This window comes from Crocodylus siamensis, chromosome 1, assembly GCF_052110815.1.
Source record: "Crocodylus siamensis isolate JL-2025a chromosome 1, ASM5211081v1, whole genome shotgun sequence".
Taxonomy (NCBI): domain Eukaryota; kingdom Metazoa; phylum Chordata; order Crocodylia; family Crocodylidae; genus Crocodylus; species Crocodylus siamensis.
This window is the reverse complement of record NC_143395.1, coordinates 427,147,845-427,168,156: the sequence shown is the minus strand read 5'-3', so window position 1 is coordinate 427,168,156 and position 20,312 is coordinate 427,147,845. Positions and strand designations below refer to the sequence as shown.

The 20,312-nt window shown below is 50.5% G+C and overlaps 1 protein-coding gene across 1 annotated transcript; it reads left to right on the top strand.

Moving 5' to 3' along the window:
* Window positions 1-28: 28 nt before the first annotated feature.
* On the top strand, window positions 29-19,831 carry GPN1 (GPN-loop GTPase 1). The gene is made up of 14 exons (XM_090031263.1): window positions 29-188; window positions 347-440; window positions 1,666-1,705; window positions 5,637-5,703; window positions 6,689-6,726; window positions 7,487-7,565; window positions 7,668-7,762; window positions 8,632-8,677; window positions 9,465-9,611; window positions 10,761-10,843; window positions 12,478-12,517; window positions 15,027-15,117; window positions 17,776-17,886; window positions 19,168-19,831. Exons 1-14 carry the CDS (start codon window positions 81-83, stop codon window positions 19,272-19,274), a joined length of 1,146 nt encoding a protein of 381 aa, XP_089887389.1. The 5' UTR covers window positions 29-80; the 3' UTR covers window positions 19,275-19,831.
* Window positions 19,832-20,312: the final 481 nt, after the last annotated feature.

Here is a 20,312-nt window from a genome sequence, read left to right as displayed (position 1 = left end):
GAGACTTCCTGTTTTTTCTTTGCAGGCAGCACAGCTCCCCGGAAGCGCTCTGTCACCCGGAAGCAGAGGTGGCTGGCAAGATGGCGACGGCAGCAGCAGTAGAGGAAGCAGGGGCAGGTGGCCTGGAGCCCCCGGTGTGCGTCCTGGTGCTCGGCATGGCCGGCTCCGGCAAGACCACGCTCGTGCAGGTGGGGCCGCACCCGCCTGGAGTAGAGAGAGCCCAGCTGGGTCGGGAGTTCCTGCCTGCCGGGCTGGGCTGGGGTGGGGGTTCCTGCCTGGCTGGGCTGGGGCGGGGTGTGCTTTTTGTCCGTCTGTCCCATCCCCGTCTCGTGCCATCTCGCTCCAGCGGCTTGTCGCGCACCTGCACGGCCAAGGTGCCCCACCCTACGTCATCAACCTGGACCCTGCTGTGCACGAACTGCCCTTCCCTGCCAACATCGGTGAGTTGCGCCAGGGGAGGGGAGGGACTGCGTGGGGTGTTCCTATGGGACATGTGCCAGGGTCGGCAGAAACGGGCATCTCCATAGAGCAGCACCCCGAATCACGGAGCAGGTGGGCCATCCCAGCCGCAGCTCGCAGCATCCCCAGGTGTGCAGCCCCAGCATGGAGGCGCTTCCCATGTTGAGGAACCCGTGGTAGTGGAGAGAGCCAAGACACACAGGTGCCTGTCTGGGTGCACCTCATAGGTTGAGGGAGACTCAGGAATTGTGTGCTCTTTGCTACCATTTGAAACTTGGGCATGTGGCTCTCTTTGCCTGATAATCCCCAAATCCTCCTGTTCTGTCAGTAGGGGAGAGGCAGTCGTGAGGCAGTGCACTGGATCATTTTCTCTAGCATCAAAAAGGGTTGGGTGCTAGTACAATGCTGCTACGGAAACAACTCTGCTTCTGAGCCTTGGGTTCACCCCCTCTTAGGTTTTTATCCGTTATCTGCCTCAGGGTGGAGATGAGACATCCACACTCAGGGGTGGGGCTTACAGTCACTTCAGCAGGTCGGATTTGGGCTCAGACCCTCTCTGTGGTGATCCGTCAGCACATAGCTCCCTGAAATAAAAGTGTCACCTATTTCACTTGCTTAAGAAAAAAAAGCATTTTGGAGAAAGCAAAGGTTGGAAATCATAAAAGACCTTACATGTATCTCACTCTTCCTCATGGAGCTGGAGAGGCCCAGTGCTTTTAGGTGTCTCCCCAGAGCTGAGCCTCTATCAGCCTGTCTTCCTTGGCAGTAAGGGTGGGAGTGGGGTAGCAAACAAATTTGTAGTGCTGGGTGAGGGGTAGGAGGAAAGGATTTTGCAGCAAAATGAACAGGAAAAGTAATGGAAGATAATTATTGCTTGACTGGGCTCCGTAGTGCTGGCCCCTATGAGGCAAATAACTGCCTTTTTTACCATTATATTTAGCCTTAACTGTCCAAAAAGCAAGTCTGCTCCAAGGGTAGATTAGTAGGTATGGCAATTTGGAAGTCTTTTCTGCACAGTGGGGTGGGTTTTACAAGTGTACTGGGACAGGTAACATAGACGAACTGACATAGTCTGCCATGAGACTCCTGTCACTGCTGCTAGGTCCCTGCGCTGAGTCAGGGCGGGGGCAATTGAATCTTTCCAATTTCTGTTGTAACAAGAACTTATTCAGTAGAGTGGTAATTCGCATCACTTTCTTTCTCTAGATATCAGAGATACAGTAAAATATAAAGAAGTCATGAAACAGTATCCTTTTTTTGGTCTAAGGCTACATTTTGAGCTTCTCTCCTGGGTGGACTTGAGGCCTGAGGGTTGGGGTTGATCAAAGGATTTGAGCTGGTTTGAAGAGAGAGAGAGAACTTTGCTTTGGCTGGTTGTATGTTTGTCTGTACCTTCTCCAAGAAAAACACATGTGTAGTAGGAGCTGCTACCCAGGAGCCTTCTGTAACTGTTACATAAGCACAATTCTCTACCCCATAAATGAGCTAAGTTGTCATAAGCAGGGATCCTGGTTTTCTCTATTTAAAAATGGCAAATTCTCTTATTAACACCCCCCTGTGTGCTTTTTTTTTTTTTTTGCAATTAAAATGAAATGCCACTATATAGAGAGGTATCAGTTGAACACAATGGTTATTATAGATATATTTACAATTTTAAAGCAGTCTGGAAGCCTACCAGTGCCTCAGTCATTATAATAAAATAGATTCTAAATACCTACATATTTTGGCATTTGATTTTGCATTTTTTGTCATGGAAAATCAGAGTTTGTCCTGCCCTCCTTGCTCTCTAGGGCACTGCCCCCCCCCCCCGGTGCTGATTAGCTCTGCTATGCCAGTGCCCCTCACTAAACCCACAGCCCCCTGGTCCTGCTAATGCCCCTGTCTCCCCACCCACCCAACCCTGCCAAAGGGGGTCCCCACGTGCCAGGGTTATAGGGCCAGGGACATGGGTCCACAGCCCCCTATCTTTCCCCCATCAGTGGACAAGCCTCAGCTGCCATGGGAGGTAGCAGGCAGGGCAGAGCAGAGCAGAGCATGGAGCCCAGCTCCCCCTTCCCCACAGGCAGCATTGCCAAAGCAGAGCCCATGGGGTAGGGAGGGGGGCTGATGGGCTGCCAGCACAGCAGGGCGGGGAAATGCAGTGCTGCCACCAGGAGCCCTGCGTCACCGTGGCAAAGCGCCCCCTGCCCATCCAGCAGCAGGCAGCACAACTCCGTGCTGCCACCCCGGCTGCTGCCAGGTGGGCAGGAGGCGCCTCCCCCTGGTGGCATAGGGCCCCCGACAGTGGCACCTAGTCTCCTTCCCTGCCCTACCATGCTGGGTCCTGCCCACTGGCTCACCGAGACCCCAGGCAGACTGCACCTGCCCCCACCCCATGCAAAAACTGGGGGACGTGCCCCCCCTCATTCCCCACCCCAGCAGTGTGTGCAGTGGCAGGGAACCAGCCCACCCCCCAAGACAAGCTGCCCATGGTTTCACAGATTTCATAGAGATCAGGGCTGGAAGGGACCTCGGGAGATCATCGAGTCCAGCCCCCTGCCCAAAGGGCAGGAAGTCAGCTGGGGTCAGAGGATCCAATTTACTCTTGAAGGTGTTCAATGTAGGTGCTTGAACCACCTCCGCTGGCAGACTGTTCCAGACCTTGGGGGCTCAGACAGTAAAGAAATTCTTCCTTATGTCCAGCCTGAAACGGTCTTGCAGGAGTTTGTGACCGTTGGACCTAGTCATCCCTTGGGGCGCTCTGGTGAACAAACGCTCCCCCAGATCCTGGTGGTCACCCCGATAAACTTATAGGTGGCCATCAGATCACCCCTGAGCCTATGCTTTTCCAGGCTAAAGAGTCCCATGTCTCTCAGCCTATTATCATAAAACCTGTTTTCCTGACCTCTGATCATGTGCGTGGCTCTCCTCTGGACTCTCTCAAGCTTCTCCACATCCTTTTTGAATTGTGGAGCCCAAAACTGGACGCAGTACTCCAGCTGCGGCCTCACCAAGGCCGAGTACAAGGGGAGAATGACGTCCCGGGATTTGCTCGAGAAGCATCTATGGATGCACGCCAGCATTTTGGTCACTTTACTAGCCGCAGCATCGCATTGCAGGCTCATGTTCATCTTGTGGTCAATGATGACCCCCAAGTCTCTTTCTTCTGTAGTGCTATCCAACGTAGCACTGCCGAGCCTATAAGGATGCTGCAGGTTTTTCCTCCCAAGGTGGAGACCCTTGCATTTTTTGGTGTTAAACACCATGAGGTTCTCGTCTGCCCATTTGCTGAGCTTGTCCAGGTCAGCCTGGATCACCCGCCTATCTTCTGGCGTGGATGCTTTGCTCCAAAGTTTGGTGTCATCAGCAAACTTGGCCAGTCCACTCCTGACTCCAACGTCCACATCGTTAATGAAGATGTTGAACAGTATGGGTCCAAGGACAGAGCCTTTAGGGACCCCACTGGTCACAGGGCACCATGATCAGTGACTGCCATCAATCACAACCCTCTGGGTCCGACCACGGAGCCAATTTCCCAGCCAGTAGATCGTGGTGGAGCCAAGGCCACAACTGGGCAGTTTGGCCAAGAGGTGATCATGGGATACGAGATCAAAAGCTTTTTTGAAGTCAAGATATATGACATCAATCTTATCTCCCTCGTCCAGGTGATAGGTCACCTGGTCGTAGAAGGAAATGAGATTGGTCAAACAAGACCTACCCGCAACAAACCCGTGCTGGCTGTCCCTTAGGATGTTAGCCTGGTCCAGTCCCTCAAGGATGGCCTCCTTAATAAACTTTTCTAAGATCTTCCCCAGGATAGAAGTCAGGCTAATGGGCCTGTAGTTAGCCGGATCCACTCTCCTCCCTTTCTTGAAGATCGGCACCACATTGGCCTTCTTCCAGTCTTCGGGCACGACACCAGAGCGCCAGGAGTTTTCAAAGATCCGCGCCAGGGGCTGGGCTATGAGGCTCGCTAGCTCCTTGAGTACCCTGGGGTGCAGATTGTCAGGGCCGGCTGACTTGAAGGTATCCAGCTTCTCAAGATGTTCCTTCATGAGGTCAGCATTTATGGAGGGTAGGGGATCCCCATCACCCGGATCTCCCTGTCCCATAGCAGGCATGGGCGTCCCGTGGAACTGATGAAAGACTGACGCAAAGTACCTATTTAATAGGTTGGCTTTTTCCTGGGCGTCAGTTGTCAGTTGCCCCATCTGTTTTTTGCAGGGGTCCAACGCTGCCCTTGCTTTTCCTCCGGCTCCCCACATATCTGAAAAAGGACTTTTTGTTGTCCTTGATGCCTGAAGCTAGTTGGAGTTCAGTTGCAGCCTTGGCTTTCCTGGTTTGGTCCCTGCAGGACCGGACCAGCGCGGAGTAATCCTCCTTGGAGGTGAATCCCGTCCTCCATCCTTTGTAGGCTTTCCTTTTTAGCCGCAGGAGGTCCGCTAGGTCCCTGGAGAGCCAGGAGGGCTGCTGTGCCTTCTTGCTGCCTTTCCTCCGTGCTGGGATAGATTTAGCTTGTGCATTGAGGATCGCTTCCTTGAGAAGCAACCACTCTTCTTGAACTCCCATCTCCCTGGGGTCATGGTCCCTAAGGGCCTGACCGACAAGCCTCTTGAGCTTGTCAAAGTCGGCTTTTCTGAAGTCAAGGACTTCTGTGTTGCCGGCTGATTTGCCAGCTTTACGGTGGATAGTGAAGGTGATAAGCTCGTGGTCGCTGTCACCCAGCTTCCCATCGATCGCCTATTAGGTCGTCCCCCGTAGCCAGTACCAGGTCGAGCAGTGCTTTGCCTCTCGTTGGCCCATAGACTTCTTGAGTCAGGTAGAGGTCATCCACGCATGAGAGAGAGCTTTGAGACCGCTCGGATTCCATCCTGCTCCCCAACTGGGCCCTGCAGTCACATGTTGCAGGCCTCTCACACAGCTCCAGCTGGGCAGCACCCCAGTTCTGCCCAACTCCTTTTCTCCCTCCCTCCCTCATTGTGTGGGAAGCATGTAGTGCAATGCCCCTGTTCTCATCTGGTATGGGCATGAGGTCACATGGTCGCCCTGTCCCTTTACATTGGTGGCTTTGCATCACTAAGGACCTAGGCTGCCAGGTCTCCAAGGCAGGGAGGCTTTGTCTTGTCCAAGAACTTACAAGTTTGGAAACCAAGCCTATTAACATCTACAACCATCTTCTTCCTTAACAGAGTGTACAGATATGGACTGGGCCCAAACGGTGGAATAGTGACCTCTCTCAATCTCTTTGCCACAAGATTTGATCAGGTACTGAGCTCTTCATTTGAGGCCAGGCTGCTTGTTACTATGAGGCAGCATGGCTTTTACCAGTCGGTCCCATTATTTTCCATGTGTAGAAGTCAGAGGGCAATTCCCTCCTGGGGGATTAGGAGTTGCCATAAAGAGAGGAATATGGGACTGGGGCCTCTGAGGAATCTGTTCCTGTCCCCTGATTTTGCAGGTAAGTAACCATTTCTCCAGAGTCCTCAAACTTGTCTGCTCAAATCTGTCACAAATCACAGCCTTGAAGCATCTAGTGAAAACTAAACTCACCCTGGACAGGTAAAAAGCAAGGCAGATGCAGGTGCTGCCAGTGCCCTGCCACTGTTGGAGCAGGGAACTTATTAGTTCAAGCTCAGATCTTCCTAGGAAGAGAAATGAGCTCTGTTCTGAGGCTGAGTGAGTGTAGCGTGCAGTACCAAACCACGTTACTGTGAACAATGTGAAAAGCTCATCACTAGGGACCTAAGCTAGAACTGAGAGCAAAACCCTGAGGAATGTGTGCTGGAAAGGTATAAACCAGTAGAACCCAACTGAGCTCTGCTTGGAACATGGAGCTACTGTGGTATCCTGGCTTAAGCAGGAGGGAGAACTTTACCCAGGAAACAGATTGCTGGGATTGCTGTCAGGTTGTGCTAGGACTTCTTTAAAAGAGTGAAAGCAGTTTTTCAATAGCTGTTAAGTTTGGTTAAGAATGATAGTTAAAGGACATTTCTAGAAATTTTCCTTAAGGTCCCTCCAGCCAAAATAACCCATGAAACCTGAATTCTTAAAGTCATGCAGATCAATATTTTTTATGTTGAGCTTTTCTGGTAATGAATGCTTAAAGATTACCAGGAATATTCATTTTATGCACATATGTAGTTACATGATTTTAATTTATAGTTAGCATAGTTTATCTGTTAGTAAAGAGTTACTTTGCCTTTTACCAAAGACCTCTTATAGATTTCTTTTTTTTTCCTTTTCTGACCAGGTAATGAAGTTTATTGAAAAACGACAGAACACATCCAAGTAAGTAAATTGTGAAAAAGCAAGCTATCCTGATGCCCCATGAGGGAAAGCTATTGGAAGAGTTCCCACATAGGAGCTTTCTGCGAGCAGAGTTCTGCGCTTCGGAAGTGATTTGGGCATATTTAGATGCAGGCACTATTTGTTACTTAGGTGTGTGAATACTACAAGAGTTACAGGTTGAAGCGTAGTCACAAGTTTCAGTTCATCAAAAGGGAATAATTCGGAGTCTCGTTCTCCTGGGAACACTCACTGCGTACCTGAGAGAATTCAGTAGCAGTCTGAAGCGTGAGCAGACATTGTGCTAAATGCCAGTTGGCTTTCTATGTGCTCTCAGTGTTAGTTATACATGTAACGGAGGATTTGATGAGCAGTTAAACCAGCATTCTGGTTTATTTCTAACACCTGTGTGCAGAAGGATGGTGGGGGAGTGGAGTTCTAATTAAATCTGGTGTTGCCTTGGTTCACTTTTATTACACCTTCATCCTTATAGCTGTTGTGTAAGTACACAGTTCAGTTCCTGTGCTGAAGAGCTTACGGTCTTAGCTCTGGTAGACTGTGAGCAATGGCTTTGGCTTTTATACAAATCCATAGAAAATAATGAGTACCTTTTGCTAACACCTTCAGAACCTTCCCATATATCAGAACTCCTCTGTGGATCTGTAGCAACATTGTTTGTGATCTCACTGTTCTAACCTCCCTGGCGGGACCTGATGCTCTCCACTAATTCTTCCTTTGTTTTGGGGGGTTGCCATATTCCCAGGTATGTCCTTATTGATACACCAGGGCAGATAGAGGTGTTCACTTGGTCAGCCTCTGGCACCATCATCACTGAGGCACTGGTAAGTGCACTGTGCACAGCCTGAGAGTGAGTGTGCTTGGGCATGGAGTTGTGAGATGGCATGCCCTGCTGAACCAGAACTTGTTTTGTCCTTTGCCCTCAGGCTTCCTCCTTCCCTTCAGTTGTCGTTTATGTGATGGACACATCGCGCAGTACCAGCCCAATCACTTTCATGTCCAACATGCTGTATGCATGCAGGTAAGAGACTGGGGTCCTGGCAACACAGCACACATCGGCTCAAAACTTTGTCTCTTCCACACCACTGCCATCTGCCAAGAAGTGAGGGAGCATGCATGTCTTGGTCAAGTTTAGTGTATTCTTGCCCCAATCCATCAGAGTTGCTCTGAATATCTTCCCCAAAAAATGATGCAATGCCAACACTATCTGTCATCCTTTTCACCCTGGTTCTTTCAGATAAAACCTGTACAAGGGCAAACTACCCCACATCTGCTACTCCAGGGTTCTTGCACCCCTGAAGTCCCCAATTTGGTTGTTGTTAGACTTGATCCAGGGTCAGGGTTTTCTGCTGGCCTGACCCAGTGCAGCAGGTTCTGTCCTCCCAAGTGAGAACCGACCTGTCCCAGTATTTTCTATCTGAAATAATCCATGGATTGAAAAACAGGTGCAGTTGGTCTGTAGGTCTCTTGAGTGGCTGGAAATCACAGCTCATTCCACAGATGCCACCACAGCCTAACTGAGGTCCAAGTCTAAATGACTTATAAAAAAAATGCAAACTAGCGAAAAGTCAGCACTGAAATCACAGGAAAGTACTAATCAACCTCAGTCATGTGTGCAGAGGGAGGGCTCTGTTCTGCAGACACATGCTTAAAATGTGCCTTTCTACATTTTCGTGCTCAGCAGTTCAACTTTGAGCTGTGTTTTTGATACGCAGTCTGGTTGAAAGAGATCTGTTTCTTTAGTTGAGTCAGAAAGGATCCTTCGGAAATCATTGTTCCAGGGCTGTGTTTTGTGTGCAGGTCTGCCTGCCTTGCACTTAACACTGCGCCTAAATCTGTAGCTCGATTTGTAGCTCAATGGCTTTTGACATGTTTTTCCTCTCCTTTCAGTATCCTGTACAAAACTAAACTGCCTTTTATTGTGGCTATGAACAAGGTAGGTAGAACCTCTGTCTTGTCTGTGCTCTAGCTGGAAAAGATTCTGACTCTGCTTGTTTTACAGCACTACCTTAATCTTTCAGCAGGGATCCTATTGCATGGGGGAATGAATACTGGGTACTAAAGGGATCTTAATCCAGCAGAGAAGCAGAGCAAGAACAAGTGCCTGGAACACCAGGCAGATCTGAGTTAGAAATTAGATTTTGAACAATATGAGTGGATTTATCTGTTGGAACACTTCACCAGCTGTTGGGTGTAATCTCATGTGGTTGATATTTTCACATCTTGGTTTGATGCCTTTTTGGAAGATTTGCTTTTATGGGTGGCATGTGTTATTTGGGAGGCCAGATCTCATGGTTCCTTCTGTCCTTGGGGCCTTTGAATAGGAGGCTTATTTCTGATGAGGAAAATTCAAGGTGTGGGGACTGTGCATTCCTAGGCCTATAATCTGATTATACAGGCAGAGCAGTGTTGGGGCACTACACAAGCATAGGAGTGCTCCCACATGGGTCAGGTGGTGGGTTTTGTCAGTCCTACTCCCTTGATCTCTGAATGTGCCTTGAAATGGGGTGTATTGGGCTTCTCTGATCTTCCTTGAATTCAAAGAGGACGAACAGAGCACAGGAAACCTGCCTTCAGAGCACTGACTGTTGTGGGTGGATGTGAGCGCTTGATAACTGGGGTGTAATAAGAAAAGCCTTTATTTGAGTATTCTGTGTGAATGTTCAGGTTCTGCAAAGTGTCCAAGCTAATCCACCTCTGAAACTTCTCTTTACTCCTTCCAGACGGATATCATTGATCACAGTTTTGCAGTAGAGTGGATGCAAGATTTTGAGACCTTCCAGGATGCCCTGAATCAAGAGACCACATATGTCAGTAACCTGACGCGTTCCATGAGTCTGGTGTTGGATGAGTTTTACAGCTCGCTCAAGGTAAGCATCCTTCCTCTCACTGTCCCCACAGAGAGGTCTCTTCACTGCTCTCATCTCTGAATCCCTTGGTTGAGCGCTGGATAATGAGTTATGGAGGGGGCCAGCTTCTCTGTGCCATTCTTCAGAAAGCAAAGGGAAGGTACTTATTCAAGGTTACTTTATTCTAGCCACGGCAGGGTGCTGGAGGGTATGATGGCAGATGGAGCAATTTTTAAAATTATGGGAATAAATCACCAAAAGAAAAGAAAGGGTGAAATAAATTAGACTTTAAGAAAGCAGCGTAACAGGAGAAAAAGATGTCTTTGGGGGCTGTTTTTAAATGCCTTTTATCCTAACAGGTTCAGTCAATTCTGTACAGTTTGCTGGAGTAGATGAGTTTGGGAACAGGCTTAAAGAATAACAAATCCCATACACCTGTTATCCAAAGAAGATCCCTTCCTGTCTCTTTGGAAATCAATCCAAGCTTAGCAACACAAGGAATGAGTATCCTGCTTATCAGGAAATGCCCATGATCTTGTAGCTATAAGGCAGGGGTTGGGAGCCTATAGCCCTCAGGCTAGATCCAGTCTGCAAAGCAGTGGCAGAAGGATTTTGCCCATATCACACCCATGGGTGGGGGGTTGGAGGGGAGCAGGATTTGAGAGCTGCCCTCTAGCCCTGTCCTCTACAGCCACAGAAAATAGTCTGTCTCCCTCCTTTTTATCAGACAAGCCAGTCATTTGGGGCAGGGATGGGGGCCATACTGTACACTTCCCTAGTGCTTATAATCAGGCAGAATTGGTGGGTGTGACAAGCAGCAGTGGTTCACAGGGAAGAGAGGGAATAGGTAACAGCAGCATTGCTGAGTCAAACTGTGTAGTGATGTGTCTGGGGCCTTGACATGTTGGTGTTAGTGACATTGGTATTGGCAGGCACTCCCTAATTATGTTTCCCCTTGCAGCTGTAAGTGAGGGTTGGAAATGGTAGTTTGGGGCTTCCTTTACTTACTGAGTGCCACTGTAAACACACACAGCACTGGACCTGGCTTGGTTAGCCCTGTCCACTCCTGTTGTTTCTGCGGTTTCTGACAGGGATCTCCAGATTTATCTCCTCTCCAAGGTTCTGTGCAACTCAGTATGACCTGTGGGAGTCTCCTTGTGTTTCCTGCAGGTGGTGGGTGTTTCTGCCATGCTGGGAACGGGCCTGGATGAATTTTTCGTGCAAGTCTCCAAAGCTGTGGAGGAATACGAGAGGTAAGGAAGCAATCTCCCATGGGATATCTTGGGGCCCAGAATACTGCTGCATTACTGATTCATATATTGGCTCCTTTGATTTGAAGGGATGCTGACCCTTTGCTGTCCAGCTGGATTCAGATATTTGTCATATCAGATAAATTCAGCCCACCTCTTCCACTGGTACCACAGGGTAAACTAGTTTTGCATCATGCCTAGAAGGCTCATAGGGCTGGTCTGTGACAGACAGGGGGGACCATGTTCTCCAGTCCCATCCCCTGTGCTGATTGTAGCTGTTCCACTGTCAGGCTGCCATGGTGTTGGAATAGACCGAAAAGGTCACCTGATACAACCACATGCAGGAAGGCTGTTCCTCAGTTATCCCTACCCAGTGCTGATCCAGCCTCCTTTCAAAACCTCTAGCAAAGGAGATTCACCACTGCCCTGGGCATTCCTCTCCACTGGAATGGATTTTTTGGCAGCTTTCTGGGTTAAACCCAGGCCCTGGCTCTCTCTCTGGAAGTCTGCAAGGCACTAGGATGTATCATGGTGTGTTGAAACGCTAATAAACTGGTAGCCAACCACTTTCCACAGCAGCTTTGGCTTCCAAATAGTCCCAAAGTGTCATGCCACAAAACCTGCTTGTGTTTGCTAGTCTTGCCATTATATCAGCTGAAAACTATTAAGGCCAAAGCCAATAGGCCGGTCTGTGTCTAATTGCAACAGAGTGCAAATATGAAGCATCTCAAGATCATACAAAGCTGGGAATTTGCATGCTTGTGCTGCTATTGCTCCAACATGAATTGCTAACAAGCAAAGAATCCTTCTCTCTGAAAGCCCCCCCCACTCCCCTTTATCTCCCTAGATATCTAATGATGTCACTTCTTTTATGGGCACCTGCCTTCCAGTGAATGGTTAAAACCAGCCTGCAGGTGGTTGTCCTTCATTAGGGGACACTGTGCTCACCTTTCCAAGATGCATCGTTATACCCCATGTTCCTTTCTTTTTCTCCTTCAAGGCCTCTTGCTTTTCCAACCTATTGCAGGACCCATCCAGATCTCCTTGTTCTTCGCCTTTGTTGGGCAGTCTAAGACTTAGTGGCACCTGAGGCGCCAAAAATCAGTCTCTCCCTCCGTTCTCCACCTTTTTCCAGGACATTTCACTCTGCCAAGATCCAGAGAGTCATTAGCATCTTCACCCTTTTCCTTTCAGTGTTTGCTATATTGCTCTTTGCAAGTTCCAAATTGTGTTTTTGCATAATCAACAAACCATGCCCCATGGCACAAACCATATTGAATTTTCTTCAATTGCTTAACAGCAAATATGGTTTGCATACAATTAATTGGATGCTAATTCTTTCACAAATGTAAAGTAGCTTAATGCCCAGGCAATACAGGCCTTAAATAGTAAGCTATTACTAGCCTGCTATCTCCTGCTTCACCATTCCAGCATGTTTCTTTTAACACCTCCCTTGAGCAGGACACGTTGCGATGCCTGTTTCCTCACTCATTAGAAGGGTCTTATAGATAACTGATAATTTACCCTATCTGCATCTATGATGTGAAGTATTATTTAAACACTGCATTACTAGAAATGTTTCCAGCAGGTTTGGTAGCAGTTATTTGAGTAAATGCATGAAATGTTTCTCCTTTCAGGGAATATCGTCCAGAATATGAGCGCCTGAGGAAAAAGCTGGTAAAGATTTGTCCATATTCACTGTTTTATGCTGTAATTGAAGCACCACCTCACCCATTCCATCCCTTTCCTAAAACTTCAGTTTCTTAGAGCAAACTGGGATGTTCTTAAAGGGCCTCAGACTAGCTGTGAATTCACAGGCACCCACCTTGCCATTCACTGCTGGGGTACCTGTTTAACCTACTAATCCTTGGGGTAAAAACCCTTTCCTGGGACCCACTTTCTGCCTCTCCCTGCCTGGGTTTTGTCTGGTATGTGTTCACTTTGTACTCTGCCTTTGCACTTCCAGATGGTGCAGTGCTAGGAATTGCTGGCAGAAGGGCTTGGACAGAGTGTCTTGGAGTTATTCATAAGGCAGAGGCAAGACATATTTGCAATGCCTTTTCGTGGACCAGCTGTATAGTTGGGAGCACTGTTGAAAAGTCATTCTAGGGAGGTGGCACCTGGAGTTCTAGTCGCTGAGGCCCAAGGAGGGAGGGAAACTGTTTGCAGCTTTCCATAGTGACTGGCTAGAGCTTCTGGTGGGTCTCTGCACAGCAGCTCAGCGTACTCAAGGGGTTAGTAAAGGCAACAGCCGAGATGGAGCACTTAGGCCTGAGACCTGCGTAATGGAGATGGAAACACCTGCCCATCTCTTGTGGCACGTGCAGAGTTTGCTCTCTAGCCTGAGCCTGTGGGGTTCCACAGCTGCCTCTTCCTCCAAGCTGCCTGCTTCTGCTTGTGCTCCTTGAGTGCCTCCTTGTACTGTGTAGGGCTGTGTGCAGGGACTGATTGCCAGGCAGGTAGGGGGTCACCTGCCCCATTAACCATAACATTGGGCCATAACAAAACCAGATTGCGTGCTCCCTGAGGGAATCCACTGCCTCAGAGTAGCTGGTCTCTCTGGCTTGCCTTTCTCCACCTGCCTTACGGAGCACAGTGCACTCAGATGCCCCTGAGCATAAGATGATATTTGTGACCCTGCAGCATCCTCTGGCTGCTCTCCAAACCCAGGATTGGCCACCAGCTTGTGGCAGGCCTGGCTTCTCTTGGTCTGTTTTCTGGTACCATGTAAAGCAGGACGGCCTGTTCCATGGTCAGCTTGTTGGTGATCCCACCTAGTCTAGCCTGGGTGATGGGGGTGTGTGGACACCCAGCAGGACTAAAGACAAGACCTGTCAAAGGGTGGATGAGCTTCCTGCAAGCCAACAACCAACCATACTTGGAAAGGAAATGGATGCCATCAGGTTATTCTGCTCAAAGAATCACCAATGATACAAAGCAACTCAGCTCATAGTGAATGAGGGGTGTTACAGCATCTGAGGTGCCCCAGTGGTCACAACAGCCTCAGGACTAACTTGACTTGACTTGTGGCAGGAGGGAATTGCAGGCAATTCAAGTGTTCCAAGTACCATGAGCCTAACTCTACTTCTTTTGGTCCCAGAGGGACTTGGTGAAGTTGCTCTGCTCTGTTGACATGGAATAGATTGTCCCTCTTTATGCTTTGGGTCCTGGCCACCCAAGAGACACCTTTTTCCAGGTACTGTGCATTGCTCCCTCCAGCTGTATTCAGCTGGGGGGAGAAGGATGGGAATTCCTCAGTCTGGAAGTGGCAGGTAACCTTCAGTCAGGGCATAAGGCCTTCCTGTAGAACTAGAATCATAGGACTGGAAGGGACCCTGAAGGATCATCAGGTCCAGACCCCTACGTGAGTAGGAAAGACATCTGGAGTCAGGTGATCCCAGCCAGGTGACCATCCAGTCTTCTCTTGAAAGACCTCTAGGGTTTATAGAATCATAGAAGTAGGGTCAGAAGGGACCTTGTAGATCTTCAAGTCCGACCCCCACCTGGGCGGGAGGAAAGACTGGACTCATTTGAGTCCAGCCAGGTAGTCATCAAGCCTCTTAAAGATCCCCACAGGGTAGGAGCCAGTACCACTTCCCTAGGAAGTTGGTTCCAGCTCCTAGCCGCCCTAACTGTGAAGTAGTTCTTGCGGATGTCTAATCTAAACCTACTCTCTAATAATTTGTGTCCATTGTTCCTTGTCATGCCAGGGGGCGCGAGGGGAAACAGTGTCTCCCCCAAACCCTTCTGGTCCCCCCTAGCGAGTTTATAGACAGTCACCAGGTCCCCCCTCAGCCTTCTCTTGTGAAGGCTGAACAGGTTTAGGTCCCGCAGTCTTTCAATGTAGGGTCTGACCTGTAGTCCCCGGATCATGCAGGTGACCTTCCTCTGGAGCTTTTCAATGTTGTTCACATCCCTCCTGAAATGTGGTGCACAGAACTGGATGCAGTACTCCAGCTGTGGCCTGACCAGCATCGCATAGAGGGGGAGGATCACCTCCCTGGCTGTACTTGAGATTTTTTTGACCATTAGGGTCTTTTCTTGAAGACCTGGGCTTTTCCCTAAGGAGAGTGACAGGAGGGAACTCCTTGAGCATGGGATGGTGTTTTGCTTGTGTGTTAGAGGCATTGTGAGACCTATGGTGGGTGTTTGCATTAATCACACTACATTGGTTCTATGCACGTAGGAGAAGGCCCAGAACAAGCAGCAGAAGGAGCAGCTGGAACGTTTGCGAAAAGACATAGGCCCAGTGGCAGTGGAGAGCACTTCACTCGCAGGTACAGGAAGGGCTTGGAGGCTGATTGGTGTCACCTGGGTGGGGAGCATCTGGTGAAAATGCTCTGGGAATCTCTCTGCAACACGCATGGAAAAGCAGCTTCATCTCGGGTTAGGGTGGGTGGGATCCACGCCCCCATGGAGCAGGCCAGGCTCATGTCTGGCATGTCAGCCCTACTAAGAGGCTGGGGAAGAGGAAGGGTTGGTGTCTAGATAAGAACTGCCACTCACTGGGTCAGACCTAGGTCCATCTTGCCCAGTCACATGGCGACAGAGCATAGAGGCTGGAAGGGACAGTGATCTGGGTCTGAGCAGGGTTTTTTTCCCCACTTCCTCTCTCACTTGCAGCCTCCAGTATTTAAGGTCTAAAAGGTCTAATTCAGAGGCTGTGCCCCTCACTCCCATGCTAGATAGAAATGAATGACCCTTTCCTCCAAAAATTGACCCAATCCCATTTTTCATAGTTTCATAGTTCTAGGGTTGGAAGGGACCTGAGCAGATCATCGAGTCTGACCCCCTGCCATGGCAGGAAAGAGTACTGGGGTCAAACGACCCCAGCAAGGTGATTGTCTAGCCTTGTCTTAAAGTCCCCCTAGACAGGTTACAAGGGTGAGTGGATGAGAATAGGATGGGTTTCAACGCAGACAAGTGCAAGGTGATGCACCTCAGGAGGAACAACCGGCACCATACCTACAGGTTAGGGAACTCCCCTCTTGTCAGCACAGAGGCGGAAAAGGATCTGGGGGTCATCGTTGACTCCAAGATGAACATGGGCTGGCAGTGTGGGGAGGGAGTCAGGAAGGCCAACCGCACCTTGTCGTGCCTCCACAGATGCATCTTGAGCAAGTCCAAGGAGGTGATCCTCCCCCTCTATACGGCACTGGTCAGGCCGCAGCTGGAGTCCTGCATCCAGTTCTGGGGGCCCCACTTCAGGAGGGATGTGGACAGCATGGAGAGGGTCCAGAGGAGGCCACTCGCATGGTCAGAGGACAACAGGGCGGGCCCTATGAGGAGAGGCTACGGGACCTGAACCTGTTCAGCCTCCACAAGAGAAGGCTGAAGGGGGATCTAGTGGCCTGTTATAAACTAGTCAGAGGGGATCAGCAGGCATTGGGGGAGTCACTGTTCCCCCTAGGACCACCAGGAGTGACCAGGAATAACGGTCACAAGCTGGCAGAGGGTAGGTTTAGGTTAGATATCAGGAGGCGCTACTTCACAGTCAGGGTGGCTAGGGTCTGGAACCAACTTCCAGGAGAGGTGGTACAGGCTCCTACCCTGGGGGTTTTTAAGAGGAGGTTAGATGAACACCTTGCTGGGGTCGTTTGACCCCACTATTCTTTCCTGCCATGGCAGGGGGTCGGACTAGATGATCTGCTCAGGTCCCTTCCGACCCTAGAAACTATGAAACTCTGTAGGGGCCAGCACCACTTCGCTTGGAAGTTGGTTCCAGATCCTAGCCACCCTGACAGTGAAGTCGCGCCTCCTGATGTCTAGTCTGAATCTACCCTCTGCCAGCTTGTGACCATTATTTCTAGTCACTCCTGGCAGTGCTCAGGGGAACAGGGACTCCCCCAATGCCTGCTGATCCCCTCTGACTAGTTTGTAACAGGCCACTAGATCCCCCCTCAACCTTCTCTTGTGGAGGCTGAACAGGTTCAGGTCTTGTAGCCTCTCCTTGTAGGGCCTGCCCTGCTGCCCCTTGATCATGCAAGTCTGGCTGTCAGCTTCTACACTTCAAAAAGGATGTGGAGAAGTCAGAGAGGGGCCAGAAGAGGCAACAAAGATAATCCAGGGCTTGGAGTGCAAGTCCTGGAGGAGTGGCTGAAGGAGCTGGGCTTGTTCAGCTTGTGAAAAAGGTGCATAAGATGGACCGTGACAGTAGTCTGAAAATCCCCAAAGGGCTGCCAGGGAGAAGAGGGAAAGCCCTTGTTCTCTCACTGCAGAGAGGAGGACACGGAGCAAGAGCTGGAAGTTGCAGCAAACTAGGTTTTAGTTGGAGATCAGGGAAGACTCCTCACTGAGCTGTGAGGCAGTAGAACAGATGCCAGGGAAGCAGGGACTCTCCATCACTGGAGGTTGGAGGAGAGGTTGGACAGCCACTTTAATTCCATGCTGCATAAAAAAGAACTTCCTTTGTTACTACCTGCTAGTTGCACATTACAGCCCTTAGCTCACATATTGAGAGAGAATCAGTAATAAATCCCTGCTGACTCTTTGCCATTTACTATTTTGGAAAACCTTATCATGATCCCCCCCATATCATCTAAACTGACCAGGCCTCTTTAGTCTCTGTGTGTGTGGAAGCCTCTCTGTGCCACTGATCACCCTCTCTGCCCTTCCCTGCACCTTCTCTAGTTCTTCCATCTCCTGAGGTGTGGGGACCAGACCTGGGCACCATCTGCAAGGTTTGGGTCTATAAAGGGCTATTTATGAGAGTGTGGCTATACTAGAGAGCCATGCCCTGGAAGGTTTTGGGGAGGGTGAAATTTATATCGCCGATGTTGCTCTTCCTTGGTGCCTGGGATGACAGTGTATTGCAGACTTCCCCATCTAAGCACCTGCCCCTGGTGACAGAGGCTGGAGCTCACAGGCAGATCTGAAGGAAGTGGCTCCTGCTCAGCATGAGTGGTTCAGCTGAAGCCGCTTCTGTTGATCTGCAGGTCCCGCTGACGCATCTGCGATGGGCCCCTCCGACTTGATCCTGACGAGGGGAACGTTGGATGAGGAAGATGAAGAGGAGGACAGCGATACCGATGACATCGACCATCAGGGTAAGGGAGGCTTGGAGCTGGGGGCGAGCAATGAAGCTGCTTGTGGACGGGCGTTGCACAGGGCTGCCCCCATAGATTCTGTCTTGAGCAGGGGGCTAGATTAGATGATCTGGTTAGGACCCTGCCAGCCCAGCTTTGCTGCAGACCTTGAGGAGCCCTTGCAGCAGAGGAGAGAGATGTAAGCTAGGGCTGCAGGGCAAAGCGAGGTGAGGAGCTGAGGTTCAGAGCATCAGTCTAGTCGAGAGGGTGGTTGGACAAAGGAGAGGCAGGGACAAGAGGGAGGCAGACAGGGTTGTCTGCAGCAGATCAGCATCAGATTGGACCATTCAGCCACGTTTCTGTGGGAATGATGTAAGTGGTAGGTGTGAGAAGGAAGGGAAGGGGGCTTGTGTCTGCAGGTCTGGTCAAGGTGGGTCTTAAAATGAGCAGCCTGGCAGATCACAGCGAAATCGGGGGCTGAGGCACAGTGCCGCTTGGCTGTTTGCTGGTGGACCAGGCTCCTTTCAGTCCGTCCTGGTGTCCATGTCAATCTGAGGATCCAGAAAGGGGCAATAAGCAAGCTAGCTAGTCCTCTTTGCATGTAGGCCTAATCTCCAGAACATCTGTTTTGGGCAGTGAATTCCCAGTCTGGGTGATCCTAACTCAGTCCCCATTGGGTGTCAGGACTCTTCTCCTGTGCCTCATTTAGCCTGCATCTGCTGGCTTTTATGTGATGAGCTGAGTGTGGGGCACAAGGATGCTGCCAGGTTTAAAGCCAGCCAGAGGATGGATGTTCTTGGGCAGCCTGCAGTTAACCTATGGAACTCCTTGCTGCAGGCGGCTGTAGAGGCAGAGCACAGCCAGGTCCCAAAGGGATTGGACGGGTTCCTTGAAGATGGGCCCATGGGAGCTGTTGAACAGAGCAGTCAGGGTTGTGGCATCCCTTATTGAATGCTGGTGCTGGGATGGATTACTAGAGACATGTCCTGGTTGCGTGCTGCTCTTGTGTGCAGAGCCCTGATCTGAGCCACTGTGGCACTGTTGGGTTCTTTCGTCTTTGAACAACCTGTGAGGTCTTCCCGTTTCTGCTGTCTTCTCAGATAGCTCATAAATCTGCCTTTACCCTTCCTCTTTTCACTTTTCTCTGGCCTCCTGGGCTTGAATGGTCTGAAAAGATTTGCCAGGAGGAGTCTGGTGTGAATGTTTCCCACACTGCTCTGATCCATGCCCAGCACCATAATTGCAGGCACTGAAGCCACATGGGAGCTGGAATGAATTGTGACCTTTTCCTTTTCTCCCTAGTCACTGAAGAGCGCCACGAAGAGCCAGCCTTCAAGAACTTCCTGCAGGAGACGAGGATGAAGTACCACGAAAAGTGCACTCGGGTAGTGGGAGACATCCAGAAGTAGGAGCCTGGAGTCCTTGAGTTGGAGAGAGGACCCAGGGGAGGGGCCTGGGCAAACCCAAGCTCAGTGCTGAGCCCAGTGTCTGCAGACCACTTCCCTGCTGTTCCTCTGTCTGCTGGAGCTCTGCCCTTGGTACTGCCAAGTACTGCCAGGACTTTTACACCCCAGCAGGGCTGGACTTCACCTTTATCGGCTTGTGGCCAAGCTCCATCTGCTGGGGGCTGGCATTTCCAGAGGGCTCAGAATGGTCATCTGTAGTCTTGATCTGTTGCCAGGTCAGCACCTTCGGGCCAACCAGAGCGTGTGGTTTCCCTTGGGCGCAGAGAACAGGCAAGGCCCCTGTTGGAGCCCTCCTGCGGTCCTGTCCCCAAGTCAGCGTGACGGGGCGAGACTCAGTTTTAAATACCCCGAAGCTGCAGGGTCTGTTGGTGGAAGGGCTCAGCATTGCATCTTCCCCAGAGTGTGTCGGCATCTCTGAGTGAACCCGCTGTAGCTTGTGCCGCTGCAGGCCTGTGCCCCACACCCTATTTTGTAATTGAAAGTATTTTTTCTATAGTGGAGCTGATGGAGTGGGGCTTGTTGTGGAGGGAGTCACCTCGGGGTGTTGGCCTTCAGGCTGGAAGCAAGCTGCCAGCCAGAGTGGAGTGGGTGTGTACACATGCTTTTAGCCTGCTCCTTTCCTGGTGTGCAGCAGCTGCTGCCACCAGACACTGCTTCTCCCAGTCCACAGCGCTGTCTGGTAGGTGACTGGGTGTGGGCTGTGCTGCTGGCCCGGGGCAGGGGGTCCTGCAGTACTGGAGGGAGTTCCAGCAGCAGCAGCAGTTTGGTACAGGGTAGTGCCAGCCTTGGGCTTCGACCAGACACTAATTGGCTCTAGATGGGATTCCCCAGAGCCAGTGCTGAAGCCTCTTGGTATCTCCTGGAAGGCACTGTGTTCATGGGGCAGTGGGTTCCTTGGAGCCCATGCTCCCCAGAGAGGTCCCATGCCCTGTGAAAGGCTCCTCTCCTGGTTGAGGTTGCCTGCTCCTCTCCCAGACCCTC